The sequence below is a fragment of the Aythya fuligula genome, chromosome 8 (assembly GCF_009819795.1).
Source record: "Aythya fuligula isolate bAytFul2 chromosome 8, bAytFul2.pri, whole genome shotgun sequence".
NCBI classification, from domain to species: Eukaryota; Metazoa; Chordata; class Aves; order Anseriformes; family Anatidae; genus Aythya; species Aythya fuligula.
Genome location: NC_045566.1, coordinates 11,942,178 through 11,967,783, shown reverse-complemented (window position 1 = coordinate 11,967,783; position 25,606 = coordinate 11,942,178). Strand labels below are relative to the sequence as shown.

Sequence of the window (25,606 nt, the reverse complement as noted above, 5' to 3'; positions counted from 1 at the left end):
TCAGTTCCAGTTCAGTTCTAAAAAGTTCTGAAGGGCTTGGAAAAGTTTACAGAAATGTTGAGAACCCAGAAATCATCATCAGTTCACTGCTGATAGTTGAAGGTGTCAGTGGAGTTCTGTGCTTCCTGGCCAATTTATACATTGCCTAGGACAGGCAAAAATCTTAATGGGAAGACTGAGGAGAGATACACGTGGAGAATACTCAGTCTAGTGTTTTTTACACTCAATATATGAAAAAAACACCGTTATATTTCACCGTCATTGTATCCCACCTACATTAAAAAAGGAAGATGGGAGAGTGATCTAAGCCAGACCAAAACCAGCAGGTCAGGACTACCTGAATCCACACAGTACTGTAAGATAAACTGTCTCTCAGCTCTGTTTTCCAAGACATAAGAAGCTTGGAGCAGTATGTAATTGTCTACTGGAGTGCTAAGAAGAAGGGAGTTTCCAGCTTTTTGACTAGATATAGTCTGGAAAAATGAAGATAAACTGTATTATATAGCTCATCACCAATATATTTCTTCACAGCTAGTTGTTTGTTTTGCTTAATTTTCCTAAGAACAACAGAAAGAATTACTGTTAACTTCTGTAACATGCTGTTATGTTCTGTTTCCTTGTCCAAATATCAAGTTCTCTTCTACAAATGCCCAGTAATTGTTGCATGTTGTTTTTAAGCATCAACCTGATCTTGGGATTGGCGTTCATCTTATGGACAGATACACGTTCTATGTGCTAGAGTTCTTGGAAGAAATTCATCCAGCCAGTCAGACAAATATGAACGATCTAGTAAGTAGAATCTCAACATTTATCAATACAGTAATGACTTCCGTTCTCAAAACTAATTTATTTTGTCCGTGATGTTTTCCAGATACTTTCTGTTCACCTTCACTTTCTCTCAGAGGAGGCTTTGTGGGGAGGGTCCTTGTGCCATTAAATGTAACAGTAGTGTGACATTTACAGGTTTGTCCTCAGCCTGAAAGTGGTTTGTTGGCTACAGGAAAAATTAACCAAAACTAGCTAGATTAAAAAAAAATAAAGAAAAAAAAAAACACCGAAAAATGGATAAAAATAATTAAATGCTCATTTTAATAAAATGAAATACATATTTGCATGTGAAAAATGATAGCTGGAAACTTCTAAGATACGTAAAATCAGCTTAATGGATAACCAATGTTAACGTAACAGACACTTTGCAGATGTTGGAAGGTAACCATCCATACTATGGTGTTGTGGTTTAACCTGGCCAGCAGCTAAACACCACACAGCCGTTCGCTCACCCTCCCCACTCCCCCTCTGGGATGGGGGAGAGAAGCTGGAAAGTGAAGCCTGTGAGTTGACATAAAGACAGTTTATTAAGACAGGAAAATAATAAGAACAATAACAATGATAATAGTACTAAGAATAATAATGTGTATGAAACAAGTGATGCACAATGCAATTGCTCACCACCCACTGACCAATGCCCAGCCTAACCCCGAGCAGTCCAGCCCTCCCATCCCAGCTAGCCACCCCTATATATTGTTCAGCATGACGTCAGATGGTATGGAATACCCCTTCGACTAGTTTGCTTCAGCTGTTCTGGATCTGTCCCCTCCCAGCTCTTGCTGCACCCCCAGCCTGCCCATTGGCAGGACAGAGTGAGAAGCTGAAACATCCTTGGCTTGGTGTAAGCACTGCTCTGCAACAATTAAAACATCAGCATGTTATCAGCACTCTTCTCATCCTAAGCCAAAACATAGGACCCTACCAGCTACTAGGAAGAAAATTAACTCTGTCCTAACTGAAACCAGGACATAAGGTGAGAAACAGTTAAAATTCTAACTGTGTACTCAAACAATTAGGGACTGATTTCTCCACTTAGATTCCAGAACAAGATATGTACAAATCTAGCTGTGTTTGGAGTTTATAATATGTTAGGTAACTATTAGATGGAGTTTTCATTTCTGAGACAGGGAAAAAAAAAACTAAGAGCAAGATAACATCTGACAAAATTTATGAAAATTTCCTTATAACATTTAGATAGGTACAATGATGAGATGACACAGAAAGGGAAAGGAACCATCCTTTCTTTACTTTATTAATCCTTTATGCGTGTTCCAGTACTAATTTTATTGTAATAGTATATTATGCTGTAGTATCTTGTAGCTGTAAATCTTGACATGCTATGTCAATGATTTAAGAGCACCACTGACAGAGAACATAGTCTTTGATTCATTTTTGTAAACGGAGCAGGTGCTCAAAAGTTTTATGCTACCCTCTGTCTACAGAGGTTGGTCTTAGTCTGGCTGTGAGCTCTATAGTAGAATTCACTCTAAACAGGCAACACTTGACAGATTTTATGTTGATACAGAAGCAATTCAGTAGCTAAGATTTGAGATTCTTTTATTGCCATGGGAATGAAATTCTGTTCTTGTAATTTAATACCTGTCTGATCATGAGATACAGAAAACTTTAACAAGATTTGTTTTAAAGAAGAATATGCAAGTGTTTGTTTTTTTTTTTTTTTTTTTTCATTCATAGTGCATCTGCTTCTACCCAGTTAATTCAAACAGCATTTTAGAATTTTATTTTGTAAACCAAAAATTTTACTTAAAAAAAAAATAATAATAAAAATAAAAATCGGAAATGAACAGTTGTTTCTATTGTATAAGAAGCCATCTGGGAAGTGGTATTGCTGGTCCAGTCAGCCAGATATTAGTTCAGGTATTGTCAGCAGCACAGAAAACATGTTAGCTGATCAACCATCTTACCTTTTGTGCTCTTTGGAGAAGATACCATTCTGCCTTGTATTTTTGTTTTGCTTTTTATGCCAAATAATTACAAAGAGCTGTGGGAACTTATTCCTGACTGATAAATTGCAACATGTAAGTCATCGTACATCATCAACCAGTTCCTTCCAGGAAGGGAAGAGAATGCACCCAGATATACCATGATACAAGTTGATAATGTGCTCAGTCATAATATGCATGTATTTCAGCAACCTTGTTATAAGGGATATATGGGGAATACTTTGGCACTGGAATACACTATTAGTGTTGTGCTGGATTAAGAACAAAGAGTTGCTGCTTATGCAAGTCTGATTTTTTTAAATTAACACTTTCAGACTCAAGATAATTTATTAAGTGTCTCATTAACTAGCTCACTCATAGAACATTTAAATTATTAGCTAATGTTTAATTTGCTGTCCAGTTTTGTTCTGTATGATGTCTCCTCTTTCAGAAGTGCTCTGCTTTTTCACACTGTGCCCATTGCATCACCTATGTAGTTTTCTCCAGCCACTCTTAAAAAAAGCTTCTCTTCACATCCACCTAAGTGTTGGATATTGCACTCCAGGAAAGAATGAGACATCTTTCCACCACCTACTTCCCACCTGCTCCATCTGTGTTGCTAAGGATAAAGCTGTTTAAATGACTGATTTTCAGTTTGATTGCAATTCCAAAAAAGTAAAGACTAAATTGAAATGTCACACATTTGAACTTTTAAAATAAGATTCAAATACGTTTCTAAATGAGACATCGTTTGTCATGAAATAGCTACAAAAACTGTTAAGAAAAGTCAAGATAACAAAGTTTCCATTTGTGGAAATTGTATAGCTTAAATTAAATAGAAACTTATTTAAACAATTTGTAAAAATCAATACATTAAGAAATGTGTTTCATATAGCCAGTGTTTGCATTTTCTTTTTCTTCTGTCAGAAGACTTCAGTTGTGAAAGCGCTGGTCTGCTGGGATGTAATTGCTTTGCAGTTTATCTTTTCTCACATAGGTACTGGGTAGTTGGATTAATACTGAAGTTCTCTTCTTCCTAGTGCTATTATGCATTTTTGTTCCAAACTTGTCTCAGAATTTTCCTGTGGTAATAAATTGTTGTGGGATAGGTTGCAAATAGTTGTGTGCTATCGATTTCTCACTTTCAGTGCTCATGCAGTTGTTTTTTAATGTGTACCTGTCTTTTAAGAGCTTAGAAAAGAGACTTTAAAATCACACCTGACTTGATAATTGCATCATCCCAGCACAAAGCAGGATTGAGTAGAAAATTACTCCAAAATCAGAGCATTCATGGCAGAGTAACTGAGCCAAAGCCACAAAGCTTTGCTGACTGCCATGCTAATGAATGTGTATGGCTTTTGCTCTGGTTATTGAGTGAACTTTTTGCAATGATATGTGACCTGTTGTAACTACTTTTTTCTTTGTAGAAAATAAGATGTTGCTATTTTTCTATATCTATCAAAAAAACCTGTGAAAATTCATATTTTTTTTTCGCTTTTAATTGGGGAGATATTCCCCCCATTTTTTTTTCAGTGATGCTCAATATTAATATTAAGTGCTAGAAGCATTAGTTTTGTCCATTATTTAATGTTAAATATAATATATCAACATGTTACATTTAACAGAGAGAGGTTAATATAAAACTTCTATGTGTCTGTTAAAGTAGGTTCTCAGGATCTGTTTTCAGTTCTTCCCCAGTTAGCGAATATTGTAATTTGCATCGGGATAATAGCTATGTTCTGAATGTCCATGTGTGGTCTTGAACACCCAGGAGAATAAATTGGGTGTTTTTTTGTTTTTTTTTTTTAGTTTTGACTGCTGCAAAGTACAGAAGCACATTGCTGGGTGCTGGTATGCTTCAGGATTCATGCACTCTCATAGGTTTTTATGTAGTTCTGCATAGATACACCAGCCATTTTATATAATGAACTTTTAAGCTTTCTTCCAACACAGAAAATGGTATGGAATGTTACAGCTTTTTTTTTGTTGTTGTTAAAATGATAGCACCGATTTGAGTGACTTTTATTAACAAAATTGATATAGTTTAGGTGAAAGAGTTGCCATCTGTCTCTGTGTCTTCCTGTCCAAAAGAAGTTTGCATTTGAAATGAATCAAGGTAGATTATGAGACTCAGTGATAAACGTGCTGGTTTTGGTCTGAAGTTTGCCAGTTTTTAAAATAGATTAAATGTTTTACTTTCAGATTATAGACTTAGAGTGCTTTTTTTTTTTTTTTTTTTTTAACTTAATGTTTTTGTTTTGTTGCTTTAAAACCCAATCAGTGGAGGAAATGTGAGCCATTTCAGGTTCCGGAGCAGTTGATGAGACTGGTGCTATCTTCCTTCAAGAATCAGGATATGATAACAGTGCAGGAGGATGGCCTGTTCAAAAAGAAACTGATGTTATGTTGTTGAAAATTCCTAAGCTTCGAACAACCTGTTTAGTATGTCCATGAGGTAAAGCTAAAAGGAATCATTAAATCATCTGATGTGATATCCTGCATGTTCTTGTCACAGGCTATTGTTGTTCTACTTACAAATGTCTGTTTTGCTAAGACAGAAAAAGTGTTCTCTGTTTATGTTTGCCGTAATGATTTGTGCAGATCTCACTCTTAAAATGCATTTGTTGAGGGCAAGAAGGAAATATTTGAAGCTGGTGTTTTAGGAATGAAATGGAAGTATTTGCCATGACCAGCAAGGCAAAAAGTTCAATAAACTATCAGATAAAAAGAGCACTGGGCTTCTGTGCCTTTACTAGCTAACATAAAGCAGAATTGGGAAGCAGGTTTTTTTGATGTCTTTGAAGCTATTTGCAACAGTTGCCTAAGATCAATAAACCTTTGACTTGCAGTTGGAGAGTCTGTTTGGAGCTGATAGAAAGCAGCTGCATTAAAAGATCATTCATAATTTTTTGAGTTGTTCATTCTCATCATCTGGTGTTAATGGTACAGAAACATAAAAGTATTAGTTCTTAGTGTTTTGTAGCCTTTCTAGCCAGTACACTTAAAAATATAGCTGCAGCATAGATCAATGGATCTGATATATTTATCAAAATAAATATTTATGTTATATAGCTTACTTTAGAAGACAGTTTTTGTTTTTGCCCTTAGGTGGAGCTAAGTTGAAGAAAATGTGTTGTCTTTTGGTGAAATTGTGAAACAGGGTTAATGAGTACTGACAAGTGTCTTCTGTATGGGCAGCATGATGCTGACGAGACTGATTCAGCTTCACTTCACATGGAGGATAACAAAGATTGGATCTGCTCATCTCTTGGTTAGCAGCTGTGTGATACTCTGCCAACAAGAGAGATGGGAATCATTAACAAATAGCTTGGGGGTCTGTGTGCTTGTATCCATCGGTTAGGGTGAAAGTGAGCTGAAGCTGAAGCCTCCCTGGACTTACAGGTTTAGACTTCAGGTATGAAACAGATGTTGTAGTGGGAGCAGAAGGGAGGAATGGTGAGACAGAATCTGTCTTCAGTGATGAAGAACTGGGTATATTGTTTCATCTCTGAGAAACTTTTTTAGGGTTCTGTTGCCCTAAGAAGAGTCATACAAACTGTGTATTTTGTGTCAGGCTGAGAACAGAACTTGTGCTAGAAGGTATGGGACTGAAACTTAGAGACCTGGTTAGTCAGCATCTGGGCTAATTGAGGCTGCATCTGCATTGAGCCAATTAGGACCTGTGATTCTGCCCTAAGAGTGCAACCACCTAATCTGACTCATGATGTAATAATTAGGTGTATGAGCTCTGCATCCTGTGACTCATGGACTGCTTTGTGAAAATCATTTGGAAAACTTAATCTTTAGGAAGATGAGCATCCTTTGTAGTTGTGTAGGTGAATCTGCTCAGTTAAATGTTCTTTGTTGCTGGAACACATGAGGATGCGCATAGCCTACAGTGTTAGCAGGTGGTCTGCAGGCTGTCCATGAGGCAGTTGGATGGACAGCCACATTTGGTGAAGAAACCAGCCAGGGCACTGTACACCTAGCACCCACATCTAGTGGGCTTGTTTGTCTTGTGCCTGTGTCTAGCAGGGCCGTGTGTTTGGTTGTGCAATACCTTCTGAGGACTGAGACACGAACTCAGCCTTCTCCAGAGAGTGAGGCCGTTGGTTACGTTTCACGGCACTTGAAGCAATGTAGTGTTACTAAGAAAATTACAAACTAATTATTATTATTTAAGTTAAACTACATGCATTAGGAGATCCCTTGAAATAAACAGTCTGTCCAGGTGGCATATATTAGAGACTTTTGGGTCAGTGTGGTAGAACTTGTGCAAAAAGGCATTGTGTCCAAAATCCATTGGTTTTGCCTTGAAAATCTGCTGGACATGTAACAGTTTTGCTATTGAACAGGCATGCTGCTTGTGATATATTTTAAATGCTACAACAAATCCATCACTATTATGTCTACATATTTTTCTGGAAATCTATCTTTATACGGAGTTGAGTCCATTGAAACCAGTTTAATTTGTTAGTGCTGGTTTTGTCTTCCATCTATTGGAGTGTGTGCTGAAGATAGTGGACTGGTATGTGTATAAAACAAATAGTAAAGTGTATGGCTAATTTGTAGGTGTTACAGGTGTGTCTATGTGAACTTAGTATACATAAGACACCTTTCATATTTTAAGATCCTCATTCTACATTAATTCATAGGCTGTAAACCAGAAATAAGAATAAGATTTTTTTCCAGACAAAATTTAAATTTTTGCTTCAGTTCTGAAGCCTTTACAATGAGCTGCTTGTTAATCTTGCCTGCCTCCGTTTGGTAAGTGTGAAGAATTTATACCAACTTACGCTTTTTGGAAGGTTATAGCAGCGTTGCTGCTTCTATATTCAGAAATGCATCTGTGCATTTAATCAATCAGCGGTAATTGATGGTTAGCTTTCACAGAAACATTTCTAAACTGGTATGGGCAATTGTGAAGATGAAGGTTTTCTGAAACTCATTATCAAGATGTTTATGCTTTTTAATGTTTTTGATCACTCTTTTTCAGCTGTGGAGCTTGTACTTAAATTACTGCAAGTTCTGTGTGACGTTTATTTCTTCTATAATAATTTTATTTTGATAAGTACCCGAAGAGACTATTAATCAATGAGGGACATAGTATGATTATTCATCTTTGTTTTCAGTTTCAGGTCTGTCCAAAAAGTTTGTGTGTTTCCACACCTGGGCACCGAACAGATCTCTTTCAGCGAGACCCTCAAAATGTTCTCATAACAGACTTCTTTGGCAGTGTAAGAAAGGTGGAAATTACAACAGAGACAATTTCTTTGGACCGTGACTTGACTGTCTTTGAAAATGAGTAAGTATTTACTATTTAGACTTGGTTTAGAATGATAGAACCATTCAGGTTGGATAAGAGCTCTAAGATTATCTAGTCCAACCTTTAACCTAGTACTAAAGTCCACCACTAAACCATGCTACTAAGTTCTAAGTCTATGCGTTTATTGAAGACCACCAGGGGTAGTAACTCAACCACTTCCCTGGGCAGCCTATTCCAATGCTGCACAACTCTTTTAATAAAGAAATTTCTCCTGATATCCATCCTAAACCTCCCCTGATGCAACTTGAGGCCATTTCCCCTCGTCTTATCTCTTGGTGCTTGGGAAAAGAGCTCCAACCTTTAAGGTAATTTACCAATCCTTTAAGGTAATTTTAAAGTAGAACAAGGTGTCCCCTGAACTTTCTGTTCTCCAAGGTAAACAACCCCAGCTCCCTCAGCCACTTCTCATAAGATTTGTAATAGCAAACAAATAAATGTGTATAGCTCTGTGTGGCAGAAACAAACAAAGGTCTTGTAACTGTCAAGGAAAGAAGAACCCTGACTTCGTGTCAACTTCCTACAGCTGTTCAAAGAATCAGGGAGTTGGTATGAACTGTTACTACTGTTAAAGTTGGGATTTATCAGCTGAAAACTTACTTTCTGTTTAAAAATTCCCCCCCCCACCCCTTATTCAATCCTGTGAGCAAATACTGCTAGAGACCAAGGTGTCTTGGTCAAAAACAAACAACAGTAACAAAATAGTCTAAAATTTTATTTCTTTCTTGATAGCTCCCTGTGCAAAAACATTTTTTACTGTAAATTCCTGCTTCTGGAAGTTTACTCCTTCAGCTAAGCTCTGACTTTAAACTATTGGTTGTTTTCATTGCAGCTAGGTTTTCTTTATAAATGCTTTGTTTCTATTCTGCAAATTCTCTGCCTTTTGGCTTTAACTGTCCTGAGAATCTCAATTGCAGAGATGCAACTATTTATATGAATGAAGTTGCTGATGAAAAATTTGTTGATAGAAATAACAGGGATTCCGTTACTTTGTGGATGAAGAAAGAACTATAAACTCCTTTGTATTCTTGGTATTCTGTTGCCACCTATTGGAAACATGTAAAGGAAGATGTGCTTGTACTGCAGAGTTTATCTGGTATTGAACTTCTATTTCTAGTAAATCTTTTATGTTTCATGATAACCTCCTCTAGGAGGGGAAAAAAGAATTAAACTAGTCTGCTATAGCCAAGGATGTAATATTTTTCAACCCATACATTTATGTAAATTATTATCTACTTCATTGTTTACTATCACTCAGAGAAGTTGATAGTGTATATCAATTTCATTAATTTTAAAGATAATAGTAACTCTTGCCTTCGTAATTAAAATACACTGAGTGTAGGATATTTTTACAATTTATTTTCAGATTTTATGTATACCTGCATTGGGCATTTTAGTACCAAGCATACAGTAATTAAGCTAATTCTGTGACTGCTCAGTTTAGAACAGTTATGCATTGCACTATATGCAAATAGTTTAAAAAAAATCAGCCCCCTAAGTTCTCAGTTTCTTGTAACCACTTTGGGAGATTACACAGAGAGTGTATTTTAATCGAGAAGAAAGTATGGGCTTTGTTAAAAAAAAAAAAAAAAAAAAAAAAAAAAAAGGAAATTGTACTGTATAAATAGTGATGAGGAGTGCAGGGAATGTACCTCTTCGTTTGACAGAGATCTGTCTCATTACAACAAATTTAAGAATTCTAGCTTTCAGTTCTTATAAATTTAAATAATGTTTTTAAAAATTACCGTTTTGGAGGATCTGTTGTGCAAGAAATGGGTATTCTTTTGATTTAAAGAATATTAAAAACATCTTGCACATCCTTTTCTAAGGTTAAGAACTCAGAGAACTGTATAAATTACTTGATTTTGCATACGTGCTACCCAAGTTGTCCCAAATTAATGGAAGCGTGACCCTTGATTGAAAGAATGTGAGTGCATATTCTTACATCATCAGTGTTGGTTCAGTCATTCTATGCATTTTGGGCATGTGGTGTCTGCCTACACCCCAGATTTCATTTCTCTGTGAAATAGGGAGGGAAAGATGGGATTGGTATCACTGGGAGAGATACTAAGATACTAAGCTTTATTTTTTTTTAAATAAAAACCCAGTAAAGTTGATAGACGATAGATGAAATCTTCTGGTTGGCACTCTAATTAAATGTTATTTTGCTTTTAGTATGCTTAAATAGTAAGTAAACTCTTCATAAGCTTAGTTTTTAAGCCTACCAGAATGCTTAACTAAATGAACTGCTTATGAATTGTACAACAGGATGCTTTCTTGGGCTAGCTAAATACATTACCAGGTATTTTTTACTATGCTGTTTTTGGAATTCTAGGATGAAGGATTTTTTATTTTTATTCTCTAGAAAGTGTGTAGTGAGGATATTGTTTTCATTTTAGTTTATATGGATGCCAAATGTTAGGAGATTTTTTTTTTTTTATGATTTTTTTTTTATCTTGATCACATCGATCTGCAAAGACCAGAATTTAATAATCTTTCCAAACCAGTCATGAATAATCTTGTTCAAGCTTAATAGTATTTTTGAAAGCCTGGGCAAAGAGGAAAAAGGTCATGTAGAATTGAACTTGTACCCCTTATGGGTTTACCTTAACATAAACATACTTATTTGTCCTTAAGTGTCTGATAGGGAAATCAGAAGTCTATACCCCCTAATACAAATATTGATGCATTACATTGGTTACTGTAAATCTCTGAGTGTGCAGATCATATTCTAACAAAATCTACGCGTAATATTGAATCTTTTCCTTGTTCTATATTGCATTTGTTAAGTTTTATTCTAAAAGATACTTTGTATTTTATTTTTAACATTTGATGTATTCTCTTGCTTGCATTCCTTTATGAATCATTTCCTCTTTGTTTCAGTGTTAGCTTGATACTTTTTTCCTTTTGCTGTTACATACTGGTGGCAGCAGAGTGCTACAAAATATTTGTGTAACAGAGCAAAAGGAGGAAACAAAATAACAGATTCTAGCTCTGATCCAGTCCTAGGTAGACAGCCTTAGGTCTGATTTATATGCTTTAAAGTTGCAAGGGTCATGTGTGTAGCAAAGGATATTATTTAAACAAACAAACAAAAACTGATTACACAGATAATGGGTAAAGAAGATGATGTTGTAAGATAAGAACATATACTAGGATTGCACTGTTGGCAGACTGTACAAGTTTTCATCCAACCCACTGCTGTGACGTAGCCAAATCTCTTCAGTAGAACTTTGTTCATTTTTACACACTTCCTTAGGAATTACTTCATAATGCAGTTTTACTTCCAAGTTCAGTGCACCCTGTACCTCTGCAACCAGCTGAGAATTGGCAGCATAAAATTGAGCGCAAGCCGAGGTACTTGATAGTGAGGTCTTTGAAGTTTTCTTTGGCTTGGGTTGAACTAACACAAAGAAACAATGACTGATTAACCAAAAGAAAAGTATTTTTTTTCTGTCCATTTAGTGGTAGGTGACTATTTGTAAGTAAAAGCTTGCTGCTTTTTTTTTTTTTTTTTTTTTTTTTTTTTTTTTTTTTTTTTTAAAGGGTGGGGGGGAGGGCAAAAAATCCAGCAGAACCCTCTGCTGTTTTCTTTCTTCATAGCAGTTTCGATCTAAGCCATATTCACTTCAAAGAGTTTCTTCTGTAGTTGTCTCGGTCCTGACCGGGCTTGTAGCTGCTATTTTTAGCAAAATACCTGAATGTCTAGGTGTTCTGGGGCTTTAGCTAATTCTTTTTGTGAGTCTAAATCGCTGTGAAATAACAAAAAGTGAGCATGAGGAGTAAAAGAAATCCAGCATCTTTGGAGAAAGATCTGTGCAGAGTTTAGTATATTTGGTAAACCAGGAGCGTCTCTCTGGAACTGGGATTGTGACTGCACAGCCTGTTAGAATGCTTTCTCCTTTCCAGCTCCTACTGTAGGGAAAAGTATATTAGCAGGAAGCACTGGTAAAAATTGGGGATGAGTATTTCTCTTGAGGATGGTAAGAATCAAATTAAAGACAGCATCGTATAAAACCTTCCTAGTTTTATTGCTTTTGAGAATTGGGCTTCATATTTAATAATTCTGTTGAGATGAATTGTGGCACTCCTATCAGTGACTGTTTTCCTGAAAATAAATAAATTGGCCACTTGAGTTAGGAAGGACGCTTGTGTAATAGAGAATAATTGTGAGTAATTGGTTCATTTGCAGTATGTTAATAGCTAATGTTGTCTCAATCTGTTTATTTGAGAGTGACTCTTGTTTTCTGTCTGTTTCCTGTTCTTTCTTCTTTTCTGTCAGTTATTTTCAATTTTATGTGCTTAATAGGTGAAGCTGCTGTTGTGTGTTCCTGAATCCGTAGGGATCCAGTTTGTGAGCTAATAGGTAATTCGTTTTGGCTAGTAGATGTTGCTTAGCTCAATGAGCATTTCCTAAAATAAAAGATTCTAGGTTTGTTCACCATTATTTTTTGACCAGATGCCTCAGCTTTATAGTTCTTTAAGCCTTGTAAGTGATTTCCACGACTAATTCTGAAAGCCCTTGTTCTCAGAGAAGTTCCCACTTCTCATTCCCATCCCGGCGTGCCGTGAGGGCACTGATAAAGTTATATCAGCCTTTCTTCGCGTTTTCTACCTATTCTTTGGGCAGAGGTGAACACCACCACATTTGTGTTGGGGTGGCGGCAGGCGCTGGGCCTTGCAGGAGCTGGCGGAGGCTCCCTGCGGCCCTGCTGGGGCCGGCCTAGGCCCGGCTCCAGGGGCCGAGCACGGGGCCTGCTCCTGCCACGCCGTGAGGTGGCTGTGGCCTGCGGGTAGACGCCAGCAGGTGGCAGCGAGCGCTGAGGTGAGGGAGTGGCTTGTGCTTGGTTTGGGGTTTAGGGTTTTCTTTCCACACCACCTGATCAGTTTGAGGGTGACATTGGATAGGGAAGGGAGGGGTGAGTTCAATTATTATTATTATCGTTATTGCTAGTTTGTACTTAGACTGAATTTTCAGGAGGTTATGTAAGGTTTTCATTTTGCACTTTTCTTGTCAGACAACAACTTTGTGGAGATGCAAAGCATTTCAATTTCAGTGTAATGAATAAATAGAGTAGTCATAATATAGCAGGCCCTTGCTAATCTGTAGTGAATTGACCAGGGGGGTAAAAATCTGTTAATTCCAGGTAGAGTTATTTTTCTAGAAACATCTTCAGAAGGTTATATATATGCGTGTGTATGTGTATTCATGAAACATGCTAATCAGTTACGCATGTAGTATATTTTCTTCTTATGCCTTACCATTCTAACAAAATCATAGCTGGATTTTTTTTTTTTTTTTATCAATGTGTGTTTTAATAGCCTACACATAATTCAAAAAGATTGGTGAAGTAATAATTGCAGTTAAATATTATTGCTATATTTTTTAAAGTATTTTCTAAATACATTTGTTTTTTCTCTGCTTGCCTAGCCATGGAGAAATGTGTGCATACATTTACATGTGCATGTATGCACACTGCTGTATTTGTTAGTGTAAAAGGACTTTTCAAGTAATGCAAGTAATATTAATGCAATGGCTGTTGTAGAAGGAATTATGTAGTTGGATACAATTTTACTAGTATAACAAAACTATAAAGTAAGGATTACTATCAAAAAGAACTGATAGGTATAAATTGTGTTGGGAGGACCTCAGATACACTGAAATATTATGTTTGATAATTATACTCCCTATTTAGCAAGATGTTTTAAAAAGTAGATTTGAACAATATATTTACCTGTTTGAAAGGATTTTTGAACCGTACTGTTGCCAGAGATTACTTGTGTTTTTTTTTTTTTTTTTTTTTTGGTTGGTTGGTTGTTTTGTTTTGTTTTGTTGTTGTTGTTGTTGTTTTCAAAAATGTATCTTCAGTCAGGTTTTCTTTGATCTTGCATGTTTTTTCCTCCAACTTTTAGTGGGGTTTATATGACATGCAGCATTTCTTCTGTGACAAAGCTTTAATTGTTAATGCCAGGTTGTTTTGCTGTCTCTTCATGTTGTTTTCAGCAGAATGCTGCTTTACTGAACCTACATATAGTATGCTGAACCTGCATGCGGTTTAAACAGGCATTAACATCAAAAAAATCTGGTGGTCCACAGAGGTGCTTTTACTGGGAATAATCCACAAAGGTCATTTTAGTGTTCTGAAAAGCGCGTGTAAGTCAGTGACAATATTTTTATGAATCTCATACATGTCTTTTTGACTTACTAGTGCAAATTAACTCAGTCATATAGTAGTTCCAGTGAACTGACAAGTAGTGTCTAAATTTGTTGCATGTCAGATTTAGGAGGTCTTAAGTAAACCCAGCAGATTTTAACATCTAAATAGCTGAGAATATCTAGGAATCATAGGATATTCAGTCAAGGTTTTTATTCCACTGCTTACCCATTCCTCATTACACCTTTCTTATGTAGCATTCTTATTTTGTCTCATTATTCCTTCTTCACCTTTTCTCCCTTGTGTGATCTTTACCTGCTATTATTTTTGCAGTTGAGTGGGCTTCTCTCTAATTCTAGTCCCCTGAAGTGCTCTTTAGACAGTCTAGTGCTCTTTACATGGAGATCATGATTTGATCTTCTTGCTTTGCTGTCCAGGCACTAAATTCAAATTAATATCTATTCAAGGAGATACTTCTGTAGTTGTGTTCTATATTATGCCATTCAAGAAGACCATGAGGATGATTGTAGTGTTTAGCATATGTTTGACCAGGAAGTATTTCCATGTAATTTTTTTTTTCCAGGGATTTGAGATAGCATGATTATTTCAATAAAATTCTATTATTATTATTTTATAATTCTTATCAAAACTACCAAAGGTGCTGTTGATCTCTCTTAGGTGAGAAGTTTATTATGTACTTTTGTGTGATTAAGAAGAAAATTTTGAGGGAGTAGAAAAATGGGGCAACAAAAGTGAGATGGTGGGTTCAAACAGTTAATTTTGTCATGTCTTAGACTGTTATGTCTTTGGAATTCAGTGGCCAAGCATATGTTAGAGTTCCTTATGCTCCAGAAATGAATCTGGGCACATAACAAACAATTAAGTCTCCAGGGCTCAATCAACATTGCTTTTTTTTTTTTTTTTTTTTTTTTAAATACGGGATTAAAGCACATGCAAGTACTCTTAGTCTTCCACTGTTACGATATTGTGAAAAAACTTACACTTGTTTTTTGAGTGCCTGAGGGATTACCTTCCAGATGGTCAGAGATTTCTGCCACTGAAAATTCGTATCTTGTCCAAAGCTGTAGAGGAGGAAGGGGCATTTTGCCTTCACAACACATTTATGTAACTAATGGTTAAAAGACCATAAAATGATCTTTATCAGCATCTCCCAGCCCTACCAATAGGAGCTGCTTTTTTTCGAGTCAGGTGTTGGGTAGAATAAAGTTCATGTCACAGGGCTATGAAATTTATTACCTAAGTCCTTGAAGTCCTGTTACTGATTTTAGTAAGCTGTGAGATGATTTGAAAGACAGGAAGAAGTTTCTCTATACTTCTTATTTCTGAAAACTCTGTAACACTCAAATTACACTTCACAGTGAGTGTAGTAAGGGTCTTAGTTCAGCAAAAACAAAAAAAAAAAAAAAGGAAAATTATAAATTTAAGTTCTGAGAGGAGGAGAAGAGCTGAAATCCGAAAAAGCATTGCATTATTGCTAGGAGTCTCTTTTCAGTCCAGTTAGCTGTTTGAATAGACTGCTGGAAACTTCTGGCAAGGGAAGAGCAACGAAGCCATAATCACATCAAAGGACAAAGAAAACTGGAGGAGATTACAAAAGTAAATTCTGATCACATAAAGAAGTGCATTTACAGATGGTTTGCTGAACACTGTTTAATATTACTTTACAAAATGGTATTGTTTTATGTACTTGGTCAAGAATATCAGAAATCTATAGAAGGTGTGGGAGGAGGAATAACAGATGCTGAATACGTCTACCAAAGCACCCAAGCTTCTATTAAGATTATTGTATGAAATCTGTTGGACAGCAGAATATTAACTCCGTGGCAAGATTGATTTTACAGGGGAAAAATAAATTCTATAAACAAAGAACTTACTGCAAAAATAGGATTTATTCAGCTTTTTCGCAGGCAGGAGACTGTGATTGCACAAAAGGTTGCTATTGGTAAATGCCAGGAGAAACAAACAAAAAGTAATGAAACATAATAAGGGGTTTGGCATACTCTGTTTAAAAAAAAAAAAAAAAAAAAAAAAAAGAGGAAGGGGGAAAAAGGGATACAAAGGGAGCTGGAAGAATGGCTATCCAGGGATTGTATATGTTGTAGTATTCATTTATTTATTTTTTGAGTCCTAGCAAACTCACTCCAGTGTGCTCCAGTTGCTATTCAGAGGTTGCTGCGACTGCAAGGGAATATAATGGCAACTATGTGGATGTTCAGCTGTTATAGAACGGTGACAGATCACCTCTGTTGTGCCAGTTACTGTTAGAAAGGCAAGACTAAATTGGCCACAACTTTACATAATATTGAAAGAGAACTGAGAAGCACGAAAACCCTTTATCCATCTGCCTAGAGGTCAGATCCAATTTGGAATGTAAAGACAGGCAGAATTTCTCTTTCACAAAATCATCCGAAAGATCCTGCTGTGTATATATATGTGTGTACAGGCATGTTCATATTTTGTCATGTAGTATCAGAAGTAGTGCCACTGAAGGCAGTACATTTCCATATCATAAACAGAATAAACATATTTTTGTTGCAAACTGAAATTACTAGGTTTTTGTATCTCAAACTGTATTTATGTTTCTTGTGGACGTAGGAGTAAGACAAATTATGACTTGCAAAAAATATAAATGGAACCCACCAGTATTGTTTGGGGAATTCCCCTTTCACTCTGTACATATGGTACGGAATTCGTGAAGGCACAGTGTAACCTGAGTAGCATTTTGGTGACTGGCAAGAATGAGGATTTGGAAACAGAGAGACAGAGCATTCCCTTCCTGCCCCCTGTGTATTCACACTATGTGGCTCATTCCAGGAGTTCTCAGGAAAAGACAAGACCATGGTGGAGCCTAGGACTTCCTTCGTTGTAGGGGTGGGAGGAGAAAATGCTGAGCATTGATATTCACAGCTGCTTTAGCATAAGCTCCTTGAATTACATGATAGCTGGTTTAAGTGTCTATTCCTCCTGGTTAAAAAAAATGTTGCTGCAGTCTTCATGGCATACAAATTTGTTGTAATATTGAGAGAATACTTGATTAGAAATCAAAACAATTAACAATGTTGCACCTTCCTCCTGACTCCCGTTGGCAGATTTTCAATATTACAGTAGTTTTCCATGTAATTTCTCCATATTTCTATGTAAAAAAAATAAAAAATAAAAAAATAAAAATCAATTCTGCAGGGCCCAGATACAGTGGAAAACATGGCGCAATGCTAGCTGTGTGTTTGTATATTTTCAAAGGGTATCCTTTGATTCAAAGCAAAGTATAATGAAAAATTTTGCTAAACTCTGAGAATAATCTTCAGCAGTTTATAGTCTTAAATCAACTAAATGTATATTTTCACTCTGTGTAATGTTTCTCATCTTAATGTTTTTTAAAAAATATTTATTAACTCAATTATTGGTTTGTCAGTGACAGATGGTGAATGACAAATGTTGGGATTCGTACAGCTTCAGAAAGCGTGTGGAAAGGTACTTTGTGAAAGTGGGCTACTGCTTTTCCTTATTCTGCAAAGTGTTTAAATTGACATTTAACATTAGTAACCTGCATAGCCCCATCAAGTTAACCGCTAGTGAAAGTGTTTTTGCTGGCCTGGGACACCGCAGGTTTTTAAGACAAAGCTGGGCTTCTTTTTTCTGCGTAGAAAAGCCAATCTGGCTATCAGAAAAAGTGACTAAAATGTACGTTTTCTGTGGGCCAGCTGGTCTCAGGTAGTTTGTTAGTCTGTATAATTTATACTCCACTGGCACAGCAGAGCTGCTGCCCTCTCGGGGAGGGAGATTATCCACAAGGAGTGAACAGATGGTCTTTCTGCTCCCTGCTGAGGGCATTGTATCATGGAGAGGGCAGAGTTAATCTGTGGCTAGGACTTGCTAGCTTGGCTAGCCAGAGTGGCTGAAGGCATCCTGCTGGCCAGCAGTGCTTTATTTTCAGTTTGTGCAGAGCCTGGATGGGCTCTTAGAGGACAGGAGGGTTGGGACTGCTTCGTGCCAATGTGTTTTCCCCATGGCTGACTTTCTGGAACTGAAGTCCAGGGCTGTGGTGCTGCTGGCAGAAGCTTTCCTAGACTAAGGGCAAATCTGGCTTGCAGATTGTACATCTAAATTTCCTCTTGCATAGCACAGGGCTCTGAAGGATAGGAGTGGATGGATTTTTCAATGCAATAGGACAGATTATTTTGAAGTGTAAACTGTGTGAAAGAAGCAGATAAGGGTATGTTTTTCCTGTTGTTCCACAGTAGCGGTTTAAATTTTACAGGTGGGGTACTGCTTATAGTATTATAATTGTATGAAGCTATGAGATAAAAATCAGAAAGGGTTACTTGTATTACTGCATGATTTCTGGTCTTGTGTTACCTGCAAATGAGACATGTTGTCATAGGTGTATTTCATCTGCTCTAAAATTTCAGTAATATTTTTGTTTGAAATAATAGGACAAAAGTTACATCTATACATATTTAGCAATTTATGACTCAGTTTGTGAGAGCAGAATAATGAACCCTGTAGTTACTATAAGTTTTATATGAATTTAATTGTAACATAATATTTAAACTTCATAGTTCCCCACTGGCTAGCTTTTTTTTTTTTTTTCCTACTGGTTGTTTAAGAGTCAGAACCATGACTACCCACTAGAATAAAATAGGAATGAAGACTGCTTGCTGTAGGTCTAAATTTTATCTGGGGAATTGGAGCAGAACAGCCACTAAGTGAAACTGCTCTGAATCTCAGCCATAGAGGACATAACCTCTGTTTCTTCCTTAGCTGTCAAATAGAGTGCCCTACTTCCCTTTTCCTTTGTGTGTGGTTTCTCTCTGATACATTTTTTACTGCTAGATAATTTATTACGAAATATTCTGAGCTGAGTTCTATCTTATTAGGTGTTTAGGAGCTTTTATAAATGTCTCCATAAAAATATATGGTGTATCTGTTTAAAAAAAAAAAAAGCATAAATCCACAATATACTGTAATGTTTTAAAACTGAAAGCTGTATATATGCACAAAAAATGTGATCAGATGGAAAATTTTCCTTAAAACAGAATATTTCTGCATGATATATGCATTTAATGACACTATTGAAAAACATTGGTCTACATATTAATCTGTGACTTCATAAAGTAGTTTAGGAAGGGTAGAAGAAAGAAGTGCTCTAGCTGTGGCAGGAAGACTTTCCATGCCACACATTGAAAGGTGACTTAGTTCAGGGGTTACTCTAAATACATTATAGTAATAGTGGTTGTATTTTAAGTGATTTGTAGTTGTCTGTTCAGTTACTAATGAGCAAACGTCTAGAAAAGACCTTGAGAACAGCTTTCTCTGTTGCAATTCTTGGGGAAGCTTCTAACAACATGGACTGTTGAAAGGCCTTGAGGAGGCCTTTATGGTTTGGTGATGGGATGAGGAAAAAATTGTAGTGGTATACGTGTTCTGCAAACAGACAGGTTCCATTACTGGTCACAAAATTCATAGTATATTGGACTATCAGGGTTTTATGCGAACAAAATGATTTCTTTAACACCATGAGGGAGTATACATGAGTCATTTGGTAATTATGTGCCAAATTATGACTGTTTTTAAATTCATCTAATACTAAATATAAAGCATTTAAAATTACAGTGTAATTATTAAGAGATTATCATTATCACTGTGTTGAATTTTGTGTACACATACATGGGTTTTATGGTGGGTAATAATAGATGCTAAGGATGTGTTAGAATCATAGTGATTAGTAGTCTGACATGGAATTTATTTGTGATAATATATCACCCAAGAGGTACTTGGTTGAGTTTTTAGATATTCTAAATAATTGTTTCTTTCTGGTTTCTAACTGTTTCTTCCCTCTTTCTTTAGATGTAAAATGAAGTCTAATTGAAATAGCTGTCTTTTACAAGATATATTGAGACTAGAAATAAAAGGGATGAGGGGCAGCTCATTTTACATGTAAATGATTTTATTTTAAAATGCAGCTACGAACAGACCTAATCTCTCTGTGACTGCTGCCTAAATCTGGTTGAGCATAAGAGAAAACTGTAGAAACTAAGGCTGATACAGATATCATTAGAAAGGAAATCCCACCTACTGAGGAAATCCCACCTTCTTTTAATGTGCCAAATGAATATGAAACCTGCACATTGAAGCAAACTGAAGTCTCGGTAAAGGTAGTGTAATGTAAATTGAAAAAGGGATCAATTAATGTGTTAATGCATTTTGTGCCTACTGTGCTCATCTAGTGATCGGATTATTTTGCTGAATGTAATCAGAATTGGACAAAAGACTAATTATATAATAAAGCTAACTTCCCCGGAAATGTGAGAAGAAACAAAATAACTTAAGTGAAGTGAAATGAATTGTAGAATGTTATTTATTCTCACCAATAATTGTCCTTATAAAGTAAAAGCATAATTTCTAGGTATGATTTTTTTCAAACTGAATTAGAAAAAAAAGATAATAGAGAATCAAGAAGCCAATATAATCAGAAATACCAGTAATTTGCATGCTAGTAATCTGTCCAAGTCAAAAACCATAATGTGTTTTTGGTTATAAAGGAAAATTTTGGTTATGAAGGAAAATTTTCATATCAAAAAAGATGAATTGTTATTGTTTGGGCAAATGTATATTGAATGCAACCCATCTCCACACAGACTAAAGAAAAATCATTCTCAGGGTTGAATTTTTTGAATTAGTAACTCTTAGTTTGTAAATATTTATATATTTTTTTATTTTTTTTCTTTATATCTTTTCTATATTTTTTGCTAATATTATTTGATAGTGCTTAAAAGAACAACAGTATTTAAGGTAAATTTTGGTTTTCAACTCTGTTGCTCTTTCTGAAGTCCACAGTGACATCAGTGTTCTAAAGAGAATACAAATTTCCTTGCTAACATGGTTCTTACAATTCATTTTTTCAAGTGTGCTTACTAAGTCCATGGTCCAGAGTTATGGCAGTCGCAGAAGTGTGGTAGCGAAGGAGGCTTATTGGAGACCTGCATTACATATTGAGCAGGTCTGCAAAGCTCTGCTTCTCTGAATATCAAATGTGGCAACTGGTTTGATGCTGTAGCTGTGCAAATGGATGTGTTCCACAAGAAGTATCAGTAGGTTTTGAAAAGATGGCCAAGAGAGCAAGGCAGCAAAGGATGGCAGTGGCAAGCTGGCAGACATTGTGGAAGGGCTGTGCTGTGGGAGCTGGGAGGTGATGGGACAGGGTGGTGAAGCAGTCTTGGTCCAACCAAGCACAGCTCCACAGAGATAGGGTGGCAACAGGGTTAAGAGCTATAGTTTTACCAGGTGTCATTTCAACAGCCTCCTGTTACTGAAACTGGCCTTACCTGTCTCCAGTGTGCCCCTGGCTGTATATATTCTGCAGAAATGCTAGGGGACAGATGCAGATAACCATATTTGAGTGAAACTTTAGTTTAGAATGCTACTTTTGGAACTGATTTAACGAGTGAGGTAGTTAATCTGTTTGTTGCTAATATCTTGGTGTGGATTTATATTTGTAATGCTCAGTCTTGCATGTTGGATGAATCTTGTGTAATTAGCTCCGTTTGACTGAATCATTGTATTTGAGTTATTTTTCACGAGTAAGGGGATAAATACTCATGAGGAGTGTTTCCTATGTAGAGCAGAAAAATGTGACGTCCTACAGAAAATATAAAAGAGCATCTCATTTGCTTTAATTCAAGGAAAAGCAAGACCTCATGAACAAATGCATATTGAAGAACTTAGTCCTAAACTTAAATAGTCGTGGAAAAATAGATTTATAAAAGAATCCAAGGGAAAAGTGTTTGGAGATGGCTCAAGCCTTAGCATGTACTTCATCTGCTAGCTGGCATATGTAGTTTGCTTCTTGTCAGTTCTAGACCAACTTGATAACAGACTGTGTTCTAATCTGAAGAACTACTTGTGACCAGAAGCATTTTTTATATGACAGAGTTATTTGGGCTGATGTCCATCTGCAGTGGTAAGTGTAGTGCTCTAGCACATTTAGCAATTGCAGAGAATCATTCAATTCTTAGCGTTCATTTGTGTCCTGCCTGATCCACATGAAATAACAATGATTAATTTTCTTCTAAAATAAATTAAAAAAAAAAAACAAACACAACTACTGGTTATAGTAAGTCACCACACAAGGTCTCTTGTTCCTTAAATGTTACTGTTTTTTTTTTTTTTAATTGCTTTATTTTACATGTACTAGTACCTGAATTAGTATGTTTTACCTGCATGATGTTCAGATTAAAAAAGTAAATGTAGTCAGACACTAAAAAACAAAAACAACAAAAACTCAAAACCAAAAAAAAACCACTTCAATTGCTAGTTTTCAAAATTTTGTGTAACTTTTTTTTTTTTCTTCCAGTTACTAGTGTGAAATAGCAGGATTCTCATCTAGTACAGTATACAGCACTTTAGTCAAGGAACTATTGTTATAGAGCAGATAAGATTAAAAAAAGTCATTGGGTTTGATGAAAACCTGCATGAACAGTGCAGGAAAAAAAAAAGCCAAAGTTACCATAGCAACCAGCAGTGCTTTAGACAGAAGCTAAGTTAAAAAGCGGAGAAATGTAACAGAAAATGTGAGGGCCGTTTGATAAAGCATTAAAAAAATAATGAAATTTTAAGGCAAACATGATTAATGCTCAGCTTTTATCACTTTGAAATTCCTGATCAGGTGCTTCTGTCTTTAAAAGAAAAATATTAAAACTGTTATTAATAAAGAAATTCTAGTGTTGGAATCCATTAGACTCTTTTAAGGAGACATTTTTGTGAATTTCTTGAAAAATGTGTGAAAGTTGTATGAGATTTTTTTGCTTACTTTCTTGTCAGTAGATGTTAAGATTAGTCTTATCCTGTATTGTAGAATAGTCTTTTGAAATGGTTTTCATGATATAAGCAGTGTTTAGACCAATCACAGTCTTTCTAATAAAAGTGGTTCCGCAGTAGGAATACTGTGAGTTCTTCGTGGGATTTTATGCTAGGTCAACTGACTATGCAGCATTCCCTTCACCGTAGGAGGGTCAGAGGCAGCCTTAAAATGCTTGGATGGTGAAATTTCAAGACAGAGCAGTGTTGGCAAGTTTTGGAGGGGCAGAATGTCCCAAGCAAAAGAAGTTTCTGTAAAGTAATTTGTACAGTTTCCTGTGCCTTTGTGTCTGAATCCATGTTCTGTAACTTAAATGCTGTGCTTTGATTTTTGCCTTTTTGAATGCAATTCAACATCCTGCAGTGATTTGCTGTTGGATATTAATGTTTTGCCTGTATATTGCTTCACAGTTAGGCAGGATTAGATGTTATGTGGGTGAACATCAAATTAATATGTGATGAGATTGCAAGCGTCATTTCTACTTCCTATGCAGCTATTAAGTCTTAAATTTGATCTTAGTCCTCATAGAGTGGTCCATGTTGGAACCTTAATTAAATAAGGAAGTTATGAATGTGGAAAATACATTTCAGTGTTCCATCCTGAAAGAGTGCTTTATATGGGAATTGAAACAATCTAAAAGTTTTAGTACAACAAGGGAATCAAAAAATACTTTATTCTTTCTTTAAAATACAGTCACTCACTTCTTGTTTGCCATTTGGACATTTGGAGGATTGCGTTAGCATCTGCTGGGTTGCCACACTTTTTTTTTTTTTTTTTTTTTTTTTTTAAATATGCTTCCATCATACACGAGGAGCTGGTACACAGCTGTCCTAGGCAGTACCGTACATAGCCTGGGGCTTTGCATACGTGTCGGCACAGTTGTGACTGGTGTCTCTTTCTTTTGTTCTTTGGGAATAAAGCAGCAGTGTTTCTGAAGAATCAGAGTGTAGTTATTTTATGAAATGAAAATGTTTTCTTCTTCTTGCATATAGGAGTTCAGAGAAGAGTAAAAAGTTTTGCGTTATTCCCTGAAGTCCTCCTATGAATCCAAATGGAATATATGTAATGAGTTCCTTATTGTAAAGAAGGTGCAGTATTTTTTCCTCCTCTGATACTACGAGTTACAAGTATATGTCTACATTGAAGTATGAGCTTAAACCGATCAAGTCCAGTGTGGCTGGGCTTTGAGTAGTAGTTTTGCGTAGGGATAGTGCATTATAAAGTAGTAATGCATTATAAAATTCTTTCAGATAACTGAAAACCGAGGCAGCTTAGGTACTTCTGCAGTTAGGTTTTGCTACAAGTAAAACCAAGTGCTCCCAGACCAGCCTCTTTCCTGAAGACGGAGCTCTTTGCACAGCGTGCCTGCCTCTGCCAGAGGTTTGATCCAAAAGCACTGTAGAAATCTTTCAAATCTCAGTGTGAGGCCTATTATGACAGAACAGTCTGTTAGGACTGTTGAGGTTTTTTGTGGTATGCACTTATGAAGTACGCACAAACAGTACCTCAAGTCAGAGACCCAAACATGTTGTGAAGTAGTTTTCTATGACACCTCTGTTAAGTCCCTGCTGACCTTGTTTAACACAAGTAAAATAGGAACAGTTTTCTAGTGTTTTTGTTTTTTTGTGTGTGTGTGTGTGTGTGTGTGCTTTTATACATGTGTGGGAACCTAGAAGTATGGTACTGTTAGTGGATCATGCAGGCTTGAAATCCTAAGCCTGTCGTGAGAAAGCAGTCTGTCGCTGATGTCATGAGGTAGAAACATGACTGAACCCAATTTCAGTAGATGAAACTAAACCCCACTAGGTGGTGCAAGCAAATAAATCACCTTGCAAAATACTTCTTGCCAGATTCTTAAGTGTGGGGAAAGGGCGTCTTCACTAAATTAGAGCACAGAGTTTATTTTTACCTCTGTAATTATGTACACCAGTTATTAAAATTCAACACTTAACTGTGTTTTAGACATCTCTTCCCAGATACAAGGAAAAGTGTTCTGTTCTTTGCTTAGCCTTGCATATCTGCCTTTCTGGCAGTTTAGGCTGGTGTCAGGATATTGTGTTCTCAGCTGACGTGGTGGCCCATGGAAGAAGTAGCAGAGCTTGCACTGTGTTGCATTGTGCTATCAGAAGGGGCTGCTGATATCCTTCCAAGAGGCTTAGTGAGGCATTTACAGGCTTTCCTTGCCTGTCTCTCAGGATCTCTCTCATTACAGTTTATCCTCTGCCAGTTTCACTTTGAATTTGCTTATCTTTGAAGCAGTATTGTGTATGTTCAATTAAAACTACTTAAAAGAAAAACAGATTTCAGACAGTAAGTTAAAGTAATGTGATGTCAATTTTTGTCCTGATATAAGTGGAGTGAATAAAATTTCAATAGAAAATAATTTTTGAGGTATAATGTATACAGCTTGTCTGTAATGGTTAATGTACTATGTTTATTAGATCAGTGGTTCTGTTATGTTTTAAACAAACAAGACAAC

General features: G+C 36.3%; 1 protein-coding gene across 2 annotated transcripts in view; it reads left to right on the top strand.

The window, feature by feature from the left end:
- Window positions 1-25,606, top strand: part of PIGK (phosphatidylinositol glycan anchor biosynthesis class K) — a 73,293-nt gene that overhangs the window by 11,097 nt on the left and 36,590 nt on the right. For both annotated transcript variants that reach the window (XM_032192701.1, XM_032192702.1), the window contains exons 8-9: window positions 679-789; window positions 7,904-8,076. In XM_032192701.1, coding sequence (XP_032048592.1) covers window positions 679-789; window positions 7,904-8,076 — 284 coding nt within the window. The remainder of the gene's footprint in view (window positions 1-678; window positions 790-7,903; window positions 8,077-25,606) is intronic.